The 20,716-nt window shown below is 44.1% G+C and overlaps 1 protein-coding gene across 1 annotated transcript in view; it reads left to right on the forward strand.

Moving 5' to 3' along the window:
• DDX18 (DEAD-box helicase 18) overlaps positions 1–14,536 on the forward strand; it is a 16,451-nt gene extending 1,915 nt beyond the window's left edge. The window contains exons 2-14 of the mRNA XM_029225931.1: positions 1–171; positions 2,673–2,813; positions 4,263–4,398; positions 4,756–4,856; positions 4,977–5,176; positions 5,270–5,384; positions 7,542–7,681; positions 8,424–8,585; positions 8,917–9,069; positions 9,697–9,810; positions 11,249–11,305; positions 11,629–11,806; positions 12,861–14,536. The exon at positions 1–171 is cut by the window's left edge and continues 267 nt beyond it. Of these exons, the coding sequence (XP_029081764.1) occupies positions 1–171; positions 2,673–2,813; positions 4,263–4,398; positions 4,756–4,856; positions 4,977–5,176; positions 5,270–5,384; positions 7,542–7,681; positions 8,424–8,585; positions 8,917–9,069; positions 9,697–9,810; positions 11,249–11,305; positions 11,629–11,806; positions 12,861–13,003 (1,811 nt within the window). The 3' untranslated portion in view covers positions 13,004–14,536. The remainder of the gene's footprint in view (positions 172–2,672; positions 2,814–4,262; positions 4,399–4,755; positions 4,857–4,976; positions 5,177–5,269; positions 5,385–7,541; positions 7,682–8,423; positions 8,586–8,916; positions 9,070–9,696; positions 9,811–11,248; positions 11,306–11,628; positions 11,807–12,860) is intronic.
• Positions 14,537–20,716: the final 6,180 nt, after the last annotated feature.

The raw sequence follows: 20,716 nt of genomic DNA on the forward strand, positions 1-20,716 counted from the left end.
AAAATGGAGACTTACCTAAAGAAACAGTGGAAAATGTAAAAGTTAAAAAATCCTCCAAGAAATCTACCACACTGACCAGTGGGGAAGCAGCAATGCAGTCTCCCAATTCAGAATCAAAAAAGAAGAAGAAGAAGAAGAAAAAGAGAAAAATAGTGGATGATGCTGGGCCTGGTATGTATTGTCTTTGAACTTAAGCTCTTCAGGTTTTCAAGTTATCATTCTGCTTTTCCTCTCTTCTTCTTATGTCCACATGACATGCAAGACTCCTCTGTACTTACTGGCATACGAGAAACTAGCCTGGTAGCTAAAGCAAACATTGAGGGGGCTGGGGGGGGACTGCAGTTTAACGTTTCTCAAAATACTGCTCTTCTTTGGCAGTTAACTATCTGAGCTTTTTATGATAAACAGAACGTACTATGACATAGTATTGAGCTGGCCAAAAAGTTCATTCGGGTTTTTCCATAAGATCTTATGGAAAATATTGTAGGTTTACCTGTTTCCAAAGAGAACTGTGGAATTACTGACACTAAAGAAATCTGGGCTGGTAGTAGAATCTATCTTGGGTCTTTATGTGTCAAGGACTTTGCATTAGTGTTTCTTTTCATTTACGTCTTTTTTGCCCCATTCCTTTTTCCTACAATAAATTCCTACCTTTGAAAGGCAACTTAGTGATAATTTGGATATGCAAAGTGTATAAAATAGCAGTTAGGAAACTTCTGAATAAATGGAACGTTAATTTCCAAGTGGGCAGAATGGCCAGGATTGGGGAGGCAGGGCTATTTTCTTTTGCAAGATTCTTGGATTGAATAAGCTTAGGTGAAAGAATAGGCATTTTAATTGAAATGTGAGCAAGCAGAGATTTCAAGACAAGATAGAACAGGTGTCAGCAAACTATTCAGCCTTCTGCCTATTTTTGCAAATAAAGCTTAATTGGAACACTGAGATGCCCATTTTTTTACTTGGTCTTTGTGGTGATAGAGACCATATGGCCTGCAAAGCCTAAAATATTTACAGTCTGGCCCTTTATAGAAGTTTGCCAGCACTTGTGTTAGCATATCCTATTCATCTTTTGTCTGAAATAAAGGTTTCATTTAGAAAGACACTTTGAATTTTCCAAACATGCATGGCTGTCTTTTTACTACCTACAGGCTATAATACATTTGTAAGTTATGAGAAATCCTTTAAACAAAAAGTGAAATAAGAGAAAAGCATGAGGATTAGATATTACAGTTTTGATTTAAAGTGATTGTAGTCCTATTCTAAAATGATTAGTGCCCTTAGGATTCTTGTTCTGAGTATACCTAAGGAAGTGATATTGTTTCTTCTCTCAAGCATTGAATCACAGGGCTGGGAGTTTAAATCCTATTGGTAACCGTTAAGAACTGTTTTAAGGAAAACAGAAGTAATAAGCCTTGAAGACTAGCTGATAATATCCATGGCCTTTGAACGTGTGGGCCCTGCAGTGTTGACCATTTCCCAGAAGGGTGGTAGTAAGGTCCAAGGAAGAGGCCAGTCCTGGGCTACAAAGAGTCTGAGTTCTGGTTTAGGTCAATTCTGTTCTAACTAGCATCACTAACTGCCATAAACTTGTAAAAGCCCAGCATGGTAGTTAACCCATTTGGCCCAGAGTGGAACATTTAAGATCATGATGGGAGGTAAGACTGCAAAGGTAGTTTAAGGGACTATGTTACGAAAGTTGTGGATGTAGAAATGAAAAGCCAGGAGGCCTTCCCTCTCCTCCCCTCACCACTTACTTTCAAGGAACAGGCCAGTTTCTATCGCCCAGCTAAGTAGATTGTTGCTCTTGCTTTGTAGTCTGCCTCTAGTAACATGAAGAGCCTTTTGTGTTTCTGTTCCCCTTTAAAACAAAATTAGCTTTTATAGAAAATTTGTGTTTAATGGCATAGGAGGAAAAACCGGTGCTTGTTACAAGTTATTTTAAAAAACGTTAATGACTTGCCCTTGTTTTTTTTCTCAGTGAAGTTTATAGAACTGGGTGTGATTAACATACTTAAATTGTTTAGTTCAGCTTATAAAAAATTTCTTGCTCACTTAAGATGGTATAATATATAAGTAGTAAGTCAGAGAAAAAAATATTATATGATATCACATATATGTAGAATCTGAAAAATAGTACAAATGAACTTACAAAACAGAAACAGACTCACAGACAGAAAACAAGCTTATGGTTACCAAAGGGGACGGGGGGGTGGATAAATTGGGAGTATGGGGTTAACAGATGCATGCTACCATATATAAAACAAAGAACAAGGATTTACTGTATAGCACAGGGAACTTTATTCAATATAATGAAAAAGAATTTTTAAAAAAGAATGTCAGTATATACATATATGTATGTAGAACTTAATCACTTTGCTATATACCTGAAACCAACACAATATTGTAAATCAACTATACTTCAGTAAAAATATGTATTAAGAAGCCTAAAAAATAAAGTTTGTTGGCAAATCTGTGTGTCCCACTGGGTTTTTTAATATAGCCAGACTTTTTAATCCGGAAAAAGAGATTCTTAACAAATTAAAACTGAAAATATGTTAAGCTTTTGAAAATATGCCTTTTTGCATCACACATCTTTTATTTTGTGGTCTCATCTGGTATTCTTATTTTAAGAAAAAAATTTTGGGGGGGGCGGTTTGTCCTTTAATCCAAAGATTCCAAAAAAGCAAAAACTGAAGACAAAGGAGACTCTGAAGATGGTGCCCAGGCTCCTGAAGAAACAGAGAACAGTGTGGAGAAGCCAGACAATGAGGACGATGACAGCATGGTGCCCAGCCTGCCCCTGGGACTGACAGGTAGCTATCAGTGTTTTCCAGATAGATCTTCTCTAAAATGGCATGCCTCCTTGGATTATAGTATTTAAAGGTTCAGTTGTGGCATTTAATTTACCTGGAAAAAATAAGTATTGACAAGAAATGGTTTTATAACTATTGCTTTTTATCATCCACGTTGTGTGCCTTAGTTCTTGTTGTTTCTTTCTCTATTTTTCCCTTTATTTCTAACACTAAATATTTTGACATACACACGAATAGTTCTTGGGGTCCTCTGTTCCTTTGGTTTGTCACTTTCTAAAGCTCACTCCATGTTGTAGTAGGAAAATCACTGGCCCGGAAGTCTGGAGCCCAGAGGTTCAATACTGGCTCCATTACTAAAAGAGAAGGGTGAAATACCTTATTGAAGGGCTTGTGCCAGAGTCACCTCCTTTAGCCTCTATTTCTTTACCTGTAAAGTCAAGCGTTTAGGCTAGAATCAGTTGCTCCTAACCAGAAATGTCTAGCAGTTGGTTGGGTTGTTTGGTTTGGGTTTTTTGTTTATTAAAATAATTGAGGCCCAGCACCCAATCTCCATAATCAAAATTGCAAAGGTTTTGTCAGTGGTTCTCAAACAGGATAATTTTACCTCCCAGGTAGGGTGACCGGCTCATGCCAGTTTTCCCATTCAAAGTCCTGCATCCCTTAAACCTCTGCCCCAGGCAAACCATGAGTGTTGGCCACCAATATGTTTGGTTGTCAGAACTGGGGGCAGGCTACAGGCATCCAGTAGGTAGAGGTCAGTGGTGCTGCAGGACATCCTATAATGCATAGGACAGCCTCTCACAACAAAAAATTATCCATCCCAAAATGTCAGTGGTGTCAAGGTTGCCAAAACTTGGGTTATAGCCAGGGCACGTGTGGGGCGGGGAGCTCTCCAGTGATCCTGATGCCTCCCCCTGCTGGAGAACCACAGCACACCTGATATATGGGTACAGTCTAACCATCTGTGGGTACATCTGACTCTTCTCAGTTGTCTTTCTGGAGTGAGAGTTACTATTTTGATTGATTTCATATTCAGTTTTTATTACACTGAATGCTTTCACTTTTTATTTCACATTTCTTAAACATTTCATTTCTCTCTGAACTCTCCCCCTGCAAAGCACCGCCATCTCTCCCCTCTCCCCTTCCCGCCACCTTGGCATTTTCATTTCATACAAGTCCCTTGACTGTACCACCTCTCTGTCTGTTATTTTGTTACAGTATAGGCTCTGGACTTTACATCACACGGCCATTAGCAGTGGAGAAACTTCAAAAGTATAAGGTTTTTTTATAGGAATGGTTGGGGTTTATTCTTTTCTTATTGGAAGAAGCTCTTCTAAGCTTGACACCAAGCCAGTAATGTTTTCAATCAGCAAAACTAATTTAGGAAGCTAGCAATATTAACTATTAAGAAAAGATAAATTTGCTAATGATAAACTGTCTTCTCTTTAGGAGCTTTTGAGGATACTTCGTTTGATTCTCTGACTAATCTTGTCAATGAGAACACTCTGAAGGCAATAAAAGAAATGGGCTTTACAAACATGACTGAAATTCAGCATAAAAGTATCAGACCACTTCTGGAAGGCAGGTATGATTAACATTGAGGTTTGGGCATTAGTGCTATTTTTAGTGCTAGTAGTTTGGAAAGAAAATACCAGTATGTTCTATTGATCTTTCACCGTGTTGGGTAACATACCCAACCTTCGTTAAAGGCTTTAGCTTCTTTACTGATGTTTGGAGAAAATTGTTCACTTCTGTTTTTAGCACAATTCTTATTTTTGAGTTAAGTATTTATAACCCACATGATTGATTTCAGTGATAGAGAAGGTGGGGACTTTTTTCTTGTTATGATCCAGCCTCAGTGCCTAAAACATGCGTGATAGTACATGGTACTTGTTGAATGAGTAGACTAAATGTCTCTCTCCTTTTCCTTTTTATTTTTTAGGGATCTTCTGGCAGCTGCAAAAACAGGCAGTGGCAAAACCCTGGCATTTCTCATTCCTGCAGTTGAACTCATTGTTAAGTTAAGGTTCATGCCCAGGAATGGTAAGTCTGTGGTCCCATTGTTTCTGCCAGTATCCCACTGGAAGTCTCTTGTAGCTATTCGTGGACTCCTGGTGATAACTACAGTTTGACTTTCACTGTATATCCTGTTTTGCTTTTTAGGAACAGGAGTCCTTATTCTCTCACCTACTAGGGAACTGGCCATGCAGACTTTTGGTGTCCTTAAGGAACTGATGACACACCATGTTCACACGTATGGGTTAATAATGGGTGGCAGTAACAGATCTGCTGAAGCACAGAAGCTTGCCAATGGGATCAACGTCATTGTGGCCACACCAGGCCGTCTCCTGGACCATATGCAGGTAAGAGAACACTATTTTGTGGTTCCCATCTTTTGTCTGTGTGAAACATAAACTTGACAGCTAACAGTTTTTCTTTGTCCTTTGTCTTGTCAGAATACACCAGGGTTTATGTATAAAAACCTACAGTGTCTGGTTATTGATGAGGCTGATCGTATCTTGGATGTTGGGTTTGAAGAAGAATTAAAGCAAATTATTAAACTTCTGCCAAGTAAGTAGGTAGCATCTGCATGTGGTTTGCCAAGTAGCTGTTGGAAGTAGATGAGAGTTTTTCCTGTATGAAAACTACTGTCAGAATTTTAACTTAGCAAGTGAAGTGGTTGTGCCAGTCACCCTCAGATGTAGTTTGCAACATAAGCATCACTCTCACTAGTGACTTAATGCAGTGGTTTTGCCATTTGAGAGGCTGCCATGCAAGTTGAACAGTCCTAACGTACGTCTTGTTCCCGTCCATCCCCGCCACCCCATCTCACATCTCCTGGGTAGCCATTGACTTGCTGCTTTCTGTGTTATGTTTGAGTGGTACATACCTTGGTTATAGTACTTGAAACATTGTAAACTGCTTATATCTATAAAAACACCATAGTTCAGTACATTATACAATTGTTTTTTTAATACTTCATTGAGATATAATTAACATAATAATATGTACATATTTTAAATGTATGATTTGATACGTTTTTGGCCTGTTTACACCTCGAAACCATCACCACAGTCAATACAGTGAACATTTCCATAACCCTCAAAACTTTCTTTGTGTGCCTTTGTAATCCTTCCCTCTCACCGTCCCCTACCTTCAACAGCTGCCATGCACATCTCTCTCACAGGTGACTATTGATCTGCTTCCTGTCACTGTAGATCAGTTTGCATTTTCCAGGGATTCATATGAATTCATATGCAGTGTAACTCTTTTTGTCTGGTTTCTTGTGCTCAGCAAATCCTTCTGTGATTCATCTGTGCCGTTACACATATCAGTAGTTCTTTGCCTTATTCCTCAGTGGCGTTCTAGTGTATAAATATGCCACAACCTGTTTATCCATTTAACTGTTGATGGACGACTGTGTTGTTAACGGTTTCGGTCTACTACAAATAAAGTTGTTATGAACATCCATCTACAACTCTTTTTGTGGGCATATATCTCCTTTTCTGTTGGGTGATTACCTAGGAATGGAGTGGCTGGTGTATGTTTAACTTGTACCAATTTACATCCCCATCAGCAGTGTATGGAATTTCCAGTTCCTCCTGTTAAGTCTTGAAATTAGGTAGTGTTAACCGTCCAACTTTGTTCATTTTCAAAATTGTTTTGGCTGGTCTTGTCCTTGGCATTTCTATATGAATGTTAGAATCAGTTGGTTAATCTCTGGGGATCTTGGGATTGTACTGAATATTGATCATTGGTGGAAGACAATGTTGAGTCATTCAACACGTGAATGAGGTAGATCTTCGTTTATTAGCTCCCTAATTTCTCTCAGCAGTGTTTCAGAGTTCAATGTACAGGTTTTTTCATACCTTTGTGAGATAAAGTTTTTCACTTAATTGTTTTCTTGCCTGATTGAGCTGGCCAGAACCTCCAGTATAATCCTGAATAGAACTGGCAAGAGAAGACATCTTTGTCTTACTCCTGATCTTAGGTGGGAAAGCATTCAGTCTTTCACCATTAAGTATGATGTTAGCTGTAGATGCTCTAGATCTGTATGCCGTGTATCAGACTGAGGGTGATCCCTTTTGTTCCTAGTTTGCTGAGATTTTTCTTAAATCAGAAATAAATGTTAAATTCTGACATGTTTTTTCTGTGTCTGTTGAAATGATCAGATGTTTCTTCTTTAGTCTGTTAATATGGTAAATTATATTGGTTAATTTTCAACTGTTAACCAACCCTGCATTCCTAGAATAAACCCCACTTGGTCATGATGCATTATCCTTTATATATATTTCTGGATTCACTTTGCTAAAACTTTGTAAAAGGTATGAGTTGGGAAGTAAGCTCTCTTCAATGTCCTGGAGAGTTTATGAAATATTGATAATATTTCTTAAGTGTTTGATAGACTTCAACAGCAGAGGCCATTGGGTCTGGAGTCTTCTTTACATGAAGATTTTAACTATAATTTCCTTAATAGATACAAGGCTATTCAGGTTTTCTATTTCTTCTTGAGCAAGCTTTAGCAGTTTCTTTTTCAAGGAAGCTATCCATTTCATCTTAGTTGTCAAATATCTAGACGTAAAGTTGTCCATGGTGTTCCTTTCTTACTATTTATAGTGATACCGTGTCTCTCATTTCTGATAGTTCCACTGAGAGCGTTTTTAGTTGTGAAGCAATTCTAAAGGTTCCCTGAAGGATCTGGGTTATGTTTATGTGGGTGTGTTTCAGCCCGCAGACAGACCATGCTCTTTTCTGCCACACAAACTCGGAAAGTTGAAGACCTGGCAAGGATTTCTCTGAAAAAGGAGCCCTTGTATGTTGGTGTTGATGACGATAAAGCTCATGCAACCGTGGATGGTCTTGAGCAGGTACTTTTTGTCAATACCTTCAATTTTAAGGATCGTTGGTGTTTCCTTGCAAGTGTTTGGAGGATCGTCTAGGAAGCAAATGGGTTAATGAACTAAATATATCACTGCCAATTTTAGATGAGTAAAAAACATTCTGCTGTTTAATCATCTCTTGCGCTAAGATGGGAGGTGAGTTAGTTAGAAGGCAGAGAGGCTGGATTCAGGCGCCTCGCTGTGGAAATGAGGTGACAGAGATCCAGACTAGGTTGATTAAAAATAGAGCTGTAATGTTGAGTCTTTTGATGAATGATATGTTTTCTGTAACACTTTAGCTTAAAAACCTTTCATTGGTTGTTTAGTTTTTAAAAATATATTCACCCAGCTTTGTTATCGTGTTTAGGACAGTGTGGTTATTTGAGATCTTGCTGTTAAGGACCTTCTAAAAATGAATCATTGATACACTTTGAGGGTTCTAGTTAATAGAGGTATTGGTATATTATGATTACAAGAACTTAATAACCAGTAGTCTCAGAAATATGGAAAGTATTTAGTATCCAGTGATTGTGGCCAATAAAAGGAGTCAATAGTTAAAATTAGTCTTATTTTAGGAATGCATTGTTATAATGAAGGCAGTAATTTTGCTGTAGGTGAGGCATAAGTGTATATGCTGTATTAACCTGTGCTCTCCATCAAATTATATTAGTTCATGAAGCTGAAAATGTCCTTTGATTATTTTGTGTCTGTTCACTTGAACCTCTCCTAGGGATATGTTGTCTGTCCTTCCGAAAAGAGATTCCTCCTACTCTTTACATTCCTTAAGAAGAACCGGAAGAAGAAACTAATGGTCTTCTTTTCATCCTGTAAGTCCGTGAAATACCACTATGAGTTGCTGAACTACATCGATTTGCCTGTCTTGGCCATTCATGTAAGTGATTATGATGAATTTATTAAAAACAGGTTACACTTGTCGAGTTATATAAATTGTGGGGATTGAGGTATTGCTGTCTCCTCCAAACATAGTTCTAAGTAGTTTGGGCAATAGTGGGTGGCTGATCCTGTGTGGAGGGAGCTTTGCTGGGGGTGGAGGGGCGGGGACCAGAAAGGAGGAGCAGACGCCATCCCTTGAGGAAATAGGACAGGTTATGAACTTGAAATAAAGCAGGGTAATAGTTCCACAGTTCGGGGATTCTACATCGAGACCTCCCACAAACAACTTCAACTTTTCTGTTCCAATGGATGTTTTGTTTTGATTCTAGGGAAGGCAGAAACAAAATAAGCGTACGACCACGTTCTTCCAGTTCTGCAATGCAGATTCGGGGATCTTGTTGTGTACAGACGTGGCAGCTAGAGGGCTGGATATTCCTGAAGTGGACTGGATTGTTCAGTATGACCCTCCGGATGACCCCAAGGTTCTCTGAGAACTTCCACATTCCACAGAGTATCCCTTCAGTGCGCAGTGACTGCAGTACTTCTCTGATGCTGATAGTGCTTAGGGCTTTTGCAGGACCCAAAGAGGGTGTGTGCAAGGAGATTTGAGAGGCGTCCGTGGGACTTAAGTTAGGATCTGTTAAGAGCAGTAGATGTCAGAAGGAAATAAAATTCGCTTACAGAGATAGATACCATTCTTTAGTATATGTAGTAAAATAAGTTTTATTGGGTATTTCAACAAACAACAGATTATATAAATTATCAGCCAGCATTTAAATATGTTTCCCAAAGCCCTTTTGAAGTTGAAGCACACTTAATAGTCATTTGATTAGATCATAGAATTAACGTGAATGTTCTGTCTAGCTTTCCTTGGCCCCAGGCATGGCTCTGTTACCTCTGTGGGGATGCTCCCTGCAGAAGGAATGGGGGACTAGCTTTGGGGAGCATGGTCACGGGCTGTGTGGTGCCAGTAGGTGGAGGTGGGCACCGTCTCACACTAATGTGCTGGCACACTGCCGTCCACTACCGTGTGAGTTCTGGACGTGCAGATCGCCACGGGTTGCCATGGAAACCAGTGTATTACCTCAGGTTTTCTCTCTCCACCAAAGGAATACATTCATCGTGTGGGTAGAACAGCCAGAGGCCTGAACGGCAGAGGGCATGCCTTGCTCATTTTGCGCCCTGAAGAATTGGGTTTCCTTCGCTACTTGAAGCAATCCAAGGTAAAGACCTTCACTCGGAAAACCTTAAGCTGGGGACAGATTCCTCGCGAGAGGAATTCGTTACCGGTGCACGTGGCCTTAAGCACCATTCCTAGGTGTGTCCGAGGAGTCCTGTGTCGTCGCCATGCTGTTCGGACAGTTGTTACAGCAGTTTAGCAGATGAGATTTATGTGGGTCGCCCCCAGGAAATGTGGGCAGAAAACTATCCTCGAGGCCCCGTTCTTGAGCTCTGTGTCGCGCAGGGTGCATCCAGTCGCCAGTCTCCACTCTCGTCCCCCCAGCCGTGTTTGAAACCTCTTCCACTCCTTGTGAGTGAGCTCCCCCACACCGGTCATCTCTGCTCCCCTGCTGCAGCCTTTCTCCACATGTCTTCACCCTGGTGTCTGCACCTCGCCCGAGGCCAAGGGAACCCATGGGAACCCATTCCTTCCTACCTCTTCCTCCTTCAGGCCCTTATTCGTTGACTCAGTCCCTCCCTGGCAGTTAGCTCTTTACCATCTCAAGTGTCTGACCAAAAAAATAACTTCAACCCTAAACCCGCTCTCCTATCACTAGGTCCAGCATGGCTACTGCCTGTCGCCTTTCCTCAGTCTGCCGTTTTGAAAAGTGGGTTATATTTCAACTCCTCTGATTTTGGTCTCCAGTCTGCCCTAATCGGGCTTTGGCCTCTCTGTTGCCAGGTCGTGAGAATGCTTGTCGGGCCTCTTCACTGGCACCGTGTCGCCTGGTGGATTTTCCTTCCCCCACTGCCCCCATCGTGGAGCAGTTCCTAGGGATTGCCATCAGCCCTTGCGCTTTTTCTCCAGATGCCTGTTTCCTGGCTCTCAGATAGCCTCTGCTTCCGCTAGCTGCTGTCTCCTCTGGGAGGCCCTGCCCTCCTTCATGTCCCCCCAGCACGGGTGGTCGACAAGTTGTCTCGTCACTTACCTGTCTCCGCCCAAGGCTGCAGGCTCCCTGATGGCAGGGCCCATGATTTGGGCAGCTGTTCTTTTCCCCCAGCATCTAGCACCGGTCTTGCACTTTCCCAGTCATCTAATAAGTTAGAACTGCTAAGAAATATCCTTCCTGTAGGAGTTTGTGATCATTGTGACCTAGTCACAGGGCAGTGTGGTGTTGGAGAGAAGGGCTAGTGGTTCCTTCAGCTAGAAGCTTCAAGCTGCTTCATCACGTTGCATCCACAGAGATCTTTGTTTAGAGAAAAGGGCTTCAGTGATTTATTGCCCCTGCCAGTTTCTCGCCTTTTCTTTCAAGAGGGTTCCATAGCATGATTCCTGTGCAGTGAACAGAGGGAAGGTAAGGCTTTCCCATTGGCATTGGGAGACAAGCAGATGTCTGGCCCATGGGATCCCACAGGCCTGTCGCCTTTCATCTCTTCAGTGCCTGACGAGCTGCAGCAGAGCCATCCTGCTTTACTCATCTGCGTGCTTTTGTTTTCTAGGTTCCATTAAGTGAATTTGAGTTTTCCTGGTCCAAAATTTCTGACATTCAGTCTCAGGTATGCAGGGCAGAGGGGGAGGAAGGGTCTTCCCAGCACCACCTTTGTAGTGTCTCATTGACAGTCGTTGTACTCTGAGTCTCCCTTTTCATAAAGTGAGAAGTTTGGACTGAGTGATCGTTTCGGTGTCTTGTTGTGCTGGTGACCACATTCCAGAGCTCTCTACGTTGTTTCAGTCCGTATCTTACAATAATTTTGTCATTATTCTTAACTGCAGCCTGATTTTGCAGGTATTACAGAGCTTGGAGCAGGTGTATTGGAACAAATGTTTTATATGACGTGCTTTTTTATTTCATTAAAAGCAATATTTCTTTCTGTTTCAGCTTGAAAAACTGATTGAAAAGAACTACTTCCTTCATAAGTCAGCCCAGGAAGCGTATAAGTCATACATTCGAGCGTATGATTCCCATTCGCTGAAACAGATCTTTAATGTTAATAACTTAAACTTGCCTCAGGTTGCTCTGTCATTTGGTTTCAAGGTGCCTCCTTTTGTTGATTTGAGTATCCTTTTCTTTGTGGTTATGAATTCGTCCAGGCATTAAGGGACAGAAGCTTGACCGGGGGCCTTGGGGCTTAGCACTTGGGTTGGTGTGTCTGCTCTGGCCGAGGCCTGCAGGGCCCAGGCCTTCAAGCTGGTCGCTGACCTCTTGTCAGTGCTCACATGGGGTGGGCAGGGGTTAATTGTCAGGGTGGAGACTACAGAAGCGAGACAGTTCATGGCTTTAAAAAAGACAGCAGAATTTGAGTGGCAGACGGAGCAGGGAGAGCTGTACGTTCTGGGGAGAAGCTCAGAGGGGCAGGGCTTGGCGGTTGTGTGGCTTCACTATACAGGGTACACAGAGAAGCGGGATACCTTGAAGAAGCTGAAGACGAGATGGAACCTCTCAGAGGGCTCTTATCCTCTCAGTCATTGAAGGATTTCATGCAGGGAAATTGCAAGACCAGTGAAAGAAAATAACCTAAGTGCTACTCGAGATAAAAGGCAAAGGGAACACGTCCAGTTGCTTCTGTTACGATATGTAATGTGTTTTAGTACACATTTTCAGCAGAAGAAACGGCCAGCTAGAGCGAGGCCTGCTCGTTAACACTGTGGTAGAAACTCCCAAGGGGACTTGGAGGACCCCAGTTTGGGTGGCCGTCCGCATCGTGAGCATCGAGTGAACGTCTGCTGTTTTGAACACATGTTGAGTCCCCTTGTGACAGGAAGAACAACTCCACTCGGTCAGGCACCTCTGAATCAGCTCCCAACAGAGGTGAAAGTCATTTTGTTTTGACACTGGGAGTGTTTCTTAATATGTCCCTATACACTTAGCGATTTACCTCTTGGGCTTCATTGCGTGGAAAAATGCAAGTATTGCACTGGGCTAAACATCTGCCCTGCTAGCTTTGGTCCACAGTCACGTGGCCACTCCTGGTTGTCTGGAACGTTCGCGTGTGTTTGTGGCCTGGGGAGGGGTGGTGGGGCCCCTGGGGTGCAGCTGGCTGGTTCTTCTGCAGACGGTAGACTGGAGTCCTTGTCTTTGTGTTGCTTGATTTCCTTAACGTCCCCCTTTAGACGTGAACAGCAATGACGGCAAACTTAAAAAAAGGGGTGGCGGCGGTGGCTTTGGCTACCAGAAAGCCAGAAAAGTTGAGAAGTCCAAGATCTTCAAGCACATAAGCAAGAAACCATCTGACGGCAGGCAGTTCTCTCACTGAAGACACACCTTTGTCCTGAAATGGATTTTTTTTTTCTTGCTCTAACAAAGGAATTGTTGCCGTAGGATTTGGGACTCATCTAACGAGTGTGAATTGACTTGGGGCGCTGGCACTGATATTTCCAGTGGGTCTCTTTGGGGATATAAAACAGTTCAGTATTTCTTGATTGGCCGAGGACCAAGCAAGGGATCTTCTTAGTCTTTGTGATGATAGAATGTTTTTAAGTTTAAATCTTTTTTTTCCCAAACCTGGTTACTGTTCTAGTGTAATTCTTTTGGTACCTTTCCTTCCTGGTGTCTGAAGATTTGTATGGCTTAGGGTGCTGTGTCAGCCTGCCAGACAGGGCAGGTGACACTGGACAGCTGCAATTATCTCAGTTTATTTTTTTAGTTTTAGTTGTTTCTTGGACCTTTAGTTGTTTCTTGGACCTTACTTCAGTAGTTTTCTGACCCCCTGCTGAAAATGCTGCCACGTAAAAGGGCAGAGGGCTTTGGGAAATACCTAAGAAGCACCTCCGGTTAAAGGTGGCACTGTTTCTTTTATATGTGGGATTTCAAAACAATGATCCTTTCTCCATTTTACTTTTTTAAGAGGAAGAAGTACGGGTTGTCATTGTTACTTGAGTAAAGTGCCCCAGCAGTCCTGACATGGAGGGTGGGGTGGGGGTGGGATCTGAGAGTTTTGAGCCTTATTTACAGGTGTAATAATACTCTGCTGTTCTCCATTTGGTAACTTAGCAGATTTTTTAAGGCACAGAGAGTGGTGACACTCCTCAGTCAAACTTGTTTGTTTGAAGTGGTTTGGAGTTTGGTGTGCCCTTCCAACTCTTCATAGTACTTAGAAGGCAGAGCATCTTTTTCAGAAAAATTGCCTCTTTCAGATCCATGAAACAAAAATAGATTTATGGTGAAAATTGAAAATGAACATACATCAGAACGAGCAACGAAGTCAGTGGTTTAGTCAGATGGGGTTATTTGTTGTAGGAACTTTTGATTTCTGGTGTGTTTTATGTTTTATTTTTAGTGTGTTTTGTAACTACAGAATGGTCATTACATTTTGTAGCTATTTAAAACCAAAGTTGCATCATTTTGCTGTTGTACCAGTTCGTATTCATAGATTCCTATTAAATATAAGTATCAAATGTAGAAGAAACAGTGGTAAACAGCACTGCAGTAGGAAAAGGAAAGAATGATATACTGTTCCACACCTGGGCTCGACCACTGTCCCCCTAGCTACACATGTCCTGGGTTTCAGACCTTGATTGCTGGACTTCTGGCATTTAATAACTGTTTCTCTTTCCAGTAACTATTCTTTTTTGTTTCAGAAATAATCATGTTTCAGAAAGTACACAAAAGCAAAGAGAAGAATATTTAATCACTGAACAGAAGTAAATACTGCCACTATTTTGATACATAACCCTCCAGTGTTTTGTATACATACTTTTTTTTTAATCAAAGGTGAAGTAAGTCATCCTTACCCACTGTTTGTAACCATCTTGTTTCATAACATTATTTTCCTGTCATTAAATAATTACATCAACTTTGTATCTCATTTATTACTATGCTTTAACCTTGCCTGGTCTGCCTGGATTTGAGTTCTGAATACCTGCGTGCCCCCCACTGGCTCTCCTCGTCTCAGTGTGTCTAGTGCCTGTTTTGTCATTTGTGAGAAGAGTATATAAACAGAAGGTGGAAAGATTGTTCACACTATGATAACGGCTTACTGTGTGAAATTCTGCTGGCAGGCTGGTCCAGCCTAGGGACATCCAGACAACCAGACTTGACCGACCTGGCCAGGATTCAAATGTGAGGGAGCGGTCACTAGAGTCAGATAACGAGGTCAGTGCAGCACCATCTGCAAGGCTTGTTTGCACAAAGAGAAGGCCTCCTTAGGTTCCTGTGCTAAGAACACAGCAGCTGCTGGTGGCATATGTGTGCGGCCACTAACTTGACAAATGGGATTAAGTGGCTTCAGTCAGGAAGGCCAGGCAGCGTGGACTGGAAGCCAAGCAGGTCACTGGCAGCAAGTAGAGACCTCTGGGCTGCAGGTGTGTCATTGCTGTTTCTAAGTTTATTTTGGTTTTAGCTGCCCAGGTTAAAGCTGAATTTGGGATATCCAAAAAAGGATCTTGTTTATTCAAAAATACGTAGTGGTGGGACTTCCCTGGTGGCGCAGCGGTTAAGAATCGGCCTGCCAATGCAGGGGACATGGGTTCGAGCCCTGGTCCAGGAAGATCCCACATGCCGCGGAGCAAGTAAGCCCGTGCTCCACAAGAGGCCACCGCAATGAGAAGCCCGCGCACTGCAAAGAAGAGTAGACCCCGCCTGCCGCAACTAGAGAAAGTCAGCGTGCAGCAACGAAGACCCAATGCAGCCAAAAATAAATTTATATTAAAAAATCGTGGTGGTTACAAATGAGTGCTCTGGAACCAGAATGCCTGGGTTCAAATTCCAGCTCTGCCTGTTTTCTGGGCCTGTTAAATGAGTAGAACAAAGAAAGTAATAAAACCTACTTTGTAAGGTGGTAAGAATTGAATGCACTAACGTGTAAGGTGCTAGGACAGTACGAAGTACCTGTTAGCTGTCTTTATTAATACCTAAATCCTACACAAAAGGCCTGCTGCGCAACGGAATCAGGTACAAGGACTCACTGAAAAGCCTGAGCTATCTTGGGCCTTTTGGAGAACAGGCCAAGGATTTCTGACAGTCCAGGTCCCCTGGAATTCTGATGAGATCCAGGTTTTGGGAAGTGCTCCAATCCTGCAGTACCTTCCTAAGGCAACTGTCAAGTTGATTCATGCAGTTTTCAAAGCTGATTTGTATTGGGTGTTTGGTGGAGGGAACAATGACTTTGGATAACGCTAAATGTTCATGAGTCGAGAGCCTGCTAGGTGCCAGGAATTGCAGAGGACACAGATGGATATGGCTGAGCTCCTCTTAGGAGCCTGGTAGGTCTAGAGAAGATAGGTGTCATAAGCAATTGTAATATTGTTTTCCAAGTCGTGTGACATGCAGATATATAGAGAAATGTCCCAGCTATTTCTAAGCCTGGAAATTCTGCATCCTTGGGTTCAGGTGGACTTCAGCTGATAAAGAGCCGTCGGAACCTTCTCTACCTATGGAAGACAGCCTTCTGTTCTGGGAAGTGAGTTCCCAAATGCCACACAAGAAATGTGCCACACAAGAAACCCCGAGATTTTTTTTTTTTTTTAAGATTTTTCTTGCCCATGCCCAGGAGATTGCCCATATAGGCCTTTAGCAGGGCAGAGGAATCTGGACGGTTCTCAGCACAGCTAGGTGTGGGAACATCCAGTCTAGAGTACAAACACAGTCTCTTGCTAAACCTTGTAATGTTCTCATCCTGTAAAGTAAAATTGCCAGACACAGGAAATGGCGTTAGTGTGTTTAGCCATCCACAAGGCAGGGTGGCCAGAGGAGACACCTAAGACTCAGGCTTTCCAGCAAGAAACAGCTGTGCCTTTGTTTGAAATGCCTGACATGGGAAAGCACAGTGCAGGACAGCACAACAACCTCGGCCCCCATTCCTCCCCCAGCCAGCCAAAGCCTCGAGATCCCCCAACAGTGCTCCATTCAATTGGGATCCAGTTGGTTGGTGTTAGCACAGGAGATGTCATTAAGAAAGCCGTTCTCCCCTCTAGGACTCAGCATCTCATCTGTAATTTAAGGCAGGGGGAGGGGAGGGGATGCAAACAAATTTTAACTAGATGGCTGCTGTAGTGGACATTTTTGGGGCTGCCCAGCATCTAATCTCCTTCCTGGGTTCAGAGAACGAGCCATGTAAGTCCTGGTGTGTGGGCAGGATCGCTTCCCATTGGAAAGCAGAAAGCCTCCCCTGCAGTCAGAAGGGCTGTGACCTAGGTGTAACCTGAAGGCATCAGAATGCTGAATCAGGTACTAAAAAAGGAGCAGAAGCAAGTGGCGGATTCCTCATCCATCTTCCAGAAACAGCTGCTTCAGGAGCAGAGGTGGCTCCAGCTGCGGCGTCCAGGCAGCAGCAGGACTTAACGCCAGATTGACTGTGGGACGTGACTTTGGCTGTGGTCCTGCCCATTATCGACCTGCCCCTATTTCTGCCTCTTCTCCAAGCCGGGCTCTCCAGCCACCCACTGTCATTTCAATTAATTCCTTTCAGTTTAGATCATTGAGTGGTTTTTTGTTGCTTATAAGAAAGAACCTAACGAAATAACCTCTAAGGCCCCTCCAACACTCAGTGACTCTCAGATTTGGTTTCTCTCTCTCCCTCTGTTGGGAGAGGGTAGAAAGTCCAGGTTGCTTCCCACCATCCAGGCTCTCCCCGCGCAGACTCCTGCCTCCTACACAGGGAAAATGGCTGATGTGGAGCAAAGCCAGGACTTGAAACGTGCAAACATCCTTGAGGCAAGGATGCATCAAAAGAGGAACAAGCGGCAAGTTCGCCACCTCCAGGGAAAGATCATGGAGTACGGCTCTGGATCTGGGGACCTGCGGGGCGGGAGAACGTAGGGCCTTCGCATTTCTCAGAGCCTCGTGTGGAGCACTGGCCCTGATAACGGACCGGGCTGCCCTCATCGAACCTTCCAGGGCCGCAGCTTCTGGAGTCACAACCTGTGTGAATCCCGACTCCACCACTGACCGCGAGACTTTGAACAGCGACTTCCCTCTCTGTGCCTCTGTTTCCTCATCCACAGAAAGGAAGTGACGGCATCCGCAGGATTAAACGCAGTAGAGCAAGGGAAAACTTTAGCACCGAATGGAGCCGAGTCAACTCTTGGAAATGACAACTATTGAAGCTACTACCGCGAACATCAGAAAAGGGATAGGGTGGGTCAGAAACAAAACAATGTTTTCTCGGACTTCCCTGCTTTCTCACACCCTCTCCCCACCATCAAAACGTCACAGTTTCAGACGTAGGCCAATAAAGCCCGGAAGGTGTCGTACGCTTTCTGTGATTCCGCATCTCGCCAGCAGGGGGCGTGGCAGCCGAGCGGGAGCGACCGGCGTCTGCAGCTGCGTCTGCGCTCCCGCGGCCCCTCTGCGCAGAATCCGGGGGTTGATTGGTCTTCCTTTTGTTGGCAGAGGAGGGCCATAGGGGGCTCCTTACCCCGGCCCCAGGCTAGAGGAAAGGGGGCGGGGCGAGTAGGGGGAGAGCAGGGGTGCCCGCTCGCCAGGCTCCACCCTGTTCAGGGCTGGCGCCGGTGTCCCCAGATGCAGACGGGACACAGAGCCCCTGAGCCCTGACAGAGCAGGCGATGCTGGCCGAGGGCTCAGGAGGCGTGCCTCGTAGCCCTGATGCTCCGGTCAATAGGGCTACCAGGGCGGCTGTGATAGAGGAAAAATTTTAAAGGTCAGAAACCACATGAGCAATGGGCCTCAACTTTGTTCAGATAACGTGTATTTGAGCATCTATTAAGGGTAGAACCCCAGGAGTGTAGAGCGGTTCTGATGCCATTCTAGAAGCTTACTGTGAGAGGGATATGACATAAATACAGGGACAATGTACTATACAGAGAAAATAACCATCTCCAAGGGTTAAATGATAGCAGCTTTGGGAAGGTGTGACGTCAGAGTGGAGTCTTGCAGGAGGCTTCACCTGGAGCAAAGCGGTTGACACAAGGGAGGAACCAGGTGTCCAGGCAACGATGTGAACAGCCTGAGCAAAGGCAAAAATGAAGCAGCTTGGGTAAAACAAGAACAGCACTGTCCACCTCACTGGGCTGCTGTAAGGATTCTATGAACCAATGTAAGCACTTCAGATATACTAGCGGCTATTAGCAGAGCAGGACGTGTACTTTAGGAGGCAGTGAGAGATGAGACTAGGAACCTGGGTGGAACTCAGAGAAAGGAAGCTAGAAAGCCAAGCCGTGAAGCTTGGACTTTAATTTGGTTCTCAGCGGAAAGAAAGCAGGTGCATTGTCAGATTGTGCATTAGGATTCATGCCGGCTAATGTTTAGGGTGGAGAGGACCAGGGTGAAACTGGAGGTGGGGCAAGCTGGGAATTAGAGAAGGAAACAAGAACAGAGATGAGACACTGTGATGCTGCAGTCCTCCAGACATGACACTGATGGATTCGGGGGTGACACTAGAGTGGCTCGAAGAAGACGGTGTGCTGACCACAAAGACGGGGCGCGGAGAGGAATGTGGTGCCGTTAGCGAATACAAAGGAGCCGAGGTGTCGCCTTGAGCAGGTAACCTTAATTCATTAGCTCACTTTCCTCCTCTAACTAATGGAAAACCATCCCTGCCTCGCAGGATTGTCGTGAGAATGAAATGAATCAACAGATGCAAAGCAGCTTCTGCATAGCAAGGACTGAACAAGTTTTAACCCCCTCGTCTCCCATTATGAAAATGCTGTCTTGTGTTGCCTTTTAATTATTTCATGTGACGAAGCTTTAGATCCTTGGCCAGTTCATCAGTGTACATACAAGTATTTTCCAAGTCTCCAATTTAATTTTCTTACAGATCATTTTTGTACTTTGTGCTTACATCTACCTCATTTGGAAATTTTTCTCTCTGTTTCTTGATGTCTCTGCATGTACACCAGCGGTTCTCAACGGAGGTCAGTTCTGTCTCACAGGGGACATTTGACAGTGTCTGCAGACATTTTTGATTGGGAGAAGGATGCTGCCAGTGCTTATCAGGCAGAGGCCAGAGATGCTGCTGCACACCCTACAGTGCACAGGACAGGCCCTCACAGCAGAGAATTATCCAGCCCCAAATGTCAGTGGCATCAAGAATGGGAAACCCTGACCTAGACCCTCCTTGAGGGCATGGCTCTGGGTCTTATTTATCTTTGTACCCCTTGTGTCTAGCACACAGAGTTAAGAGTTTAATGAATAGGGATTGAACAGAAAAGAAATCAGGAAGAGGTGCTGATTTCTGGGGAAGAAGAGGGACTTCAGAGCAAGTCAATGTTGCGAATTCAGCGGGATTCTGAGAGGCAAGGAGGACCAGAAGTCATAAGAGAACCTGCAGCAGGACGTTGGGAGTCATTCCGTCACCCATGAGAACTGTACTGAGTAACTACTTTGCATGAGGCGCTGTGCTAGACACGGCAGCAGTAGAGGGGAGCAATGCCATGCCTACGCATAAGGAGCTCGTGGTCCACTGGAGGTGGAGACACTCGGAAGTAAATCCATCATGAGCAGAGCCTCGTGTGAGCCCTGAGGATGGGCCTCTAATGCTGCCTGGGGATTCATGGATGACGCGAGCAGTGACCAGAGGCAGGAGGGGCCGGGAGAGATCTCTTGGGTAAAGAAGAATAGCAAGGACTGGAAGATATTCCAGGTGGTGGGAACTGCTCGTGCCAAGCGAAAACGGTGGAAACGCCGGGCAGGGCTGCATGAGAGGACGGTGCGGAGTGATGTGTGGTGGGGAATAGCAGGTGAGCCAGGGCTCTGTATTTGGAGAAGGGTAGGAAGGATTTGTAGGTGGACACAAAGACAGAGGGCGGTCAAGAGTCCTGTACAGCAGCTACACGGTGTCCTGTGTAATGAGCACTGATTTCCTGTTAAATAAAGGTTCTTGAACTGCCACCTTGCCTAGGTCAAGAGCCGCTGTAGTGTCCTGGGAAGGTAATGCTGTTTGCTTTCTTAGGATAGAAGAGGCTTAAACATATCCTTGGGCAAAGGAGCGAGAAATTGAAGATGGAAGAGAGAAAGTGAGGGTAGTCGAAGAAGCAAAACCTCAGAGAAGGCTGGCAGGTGAGTAATTGAT

This window comes from Monodon monoceros, unplaced genomic scaffold (assembly GCF_005190385.1).
Source record: "Monodon monoceros isolate NGI ecotype Baffin Bay Population unplaced genomic scaffold, NGI_Narwhal_1 Super_Scaffold_16, whole genome shotgun sequence".
NCBI lineage: Eukaryota > Metazoa > Chordata > Mammalia > Artiodactyla > Monodontidae > Monodon > Monodon monoceros.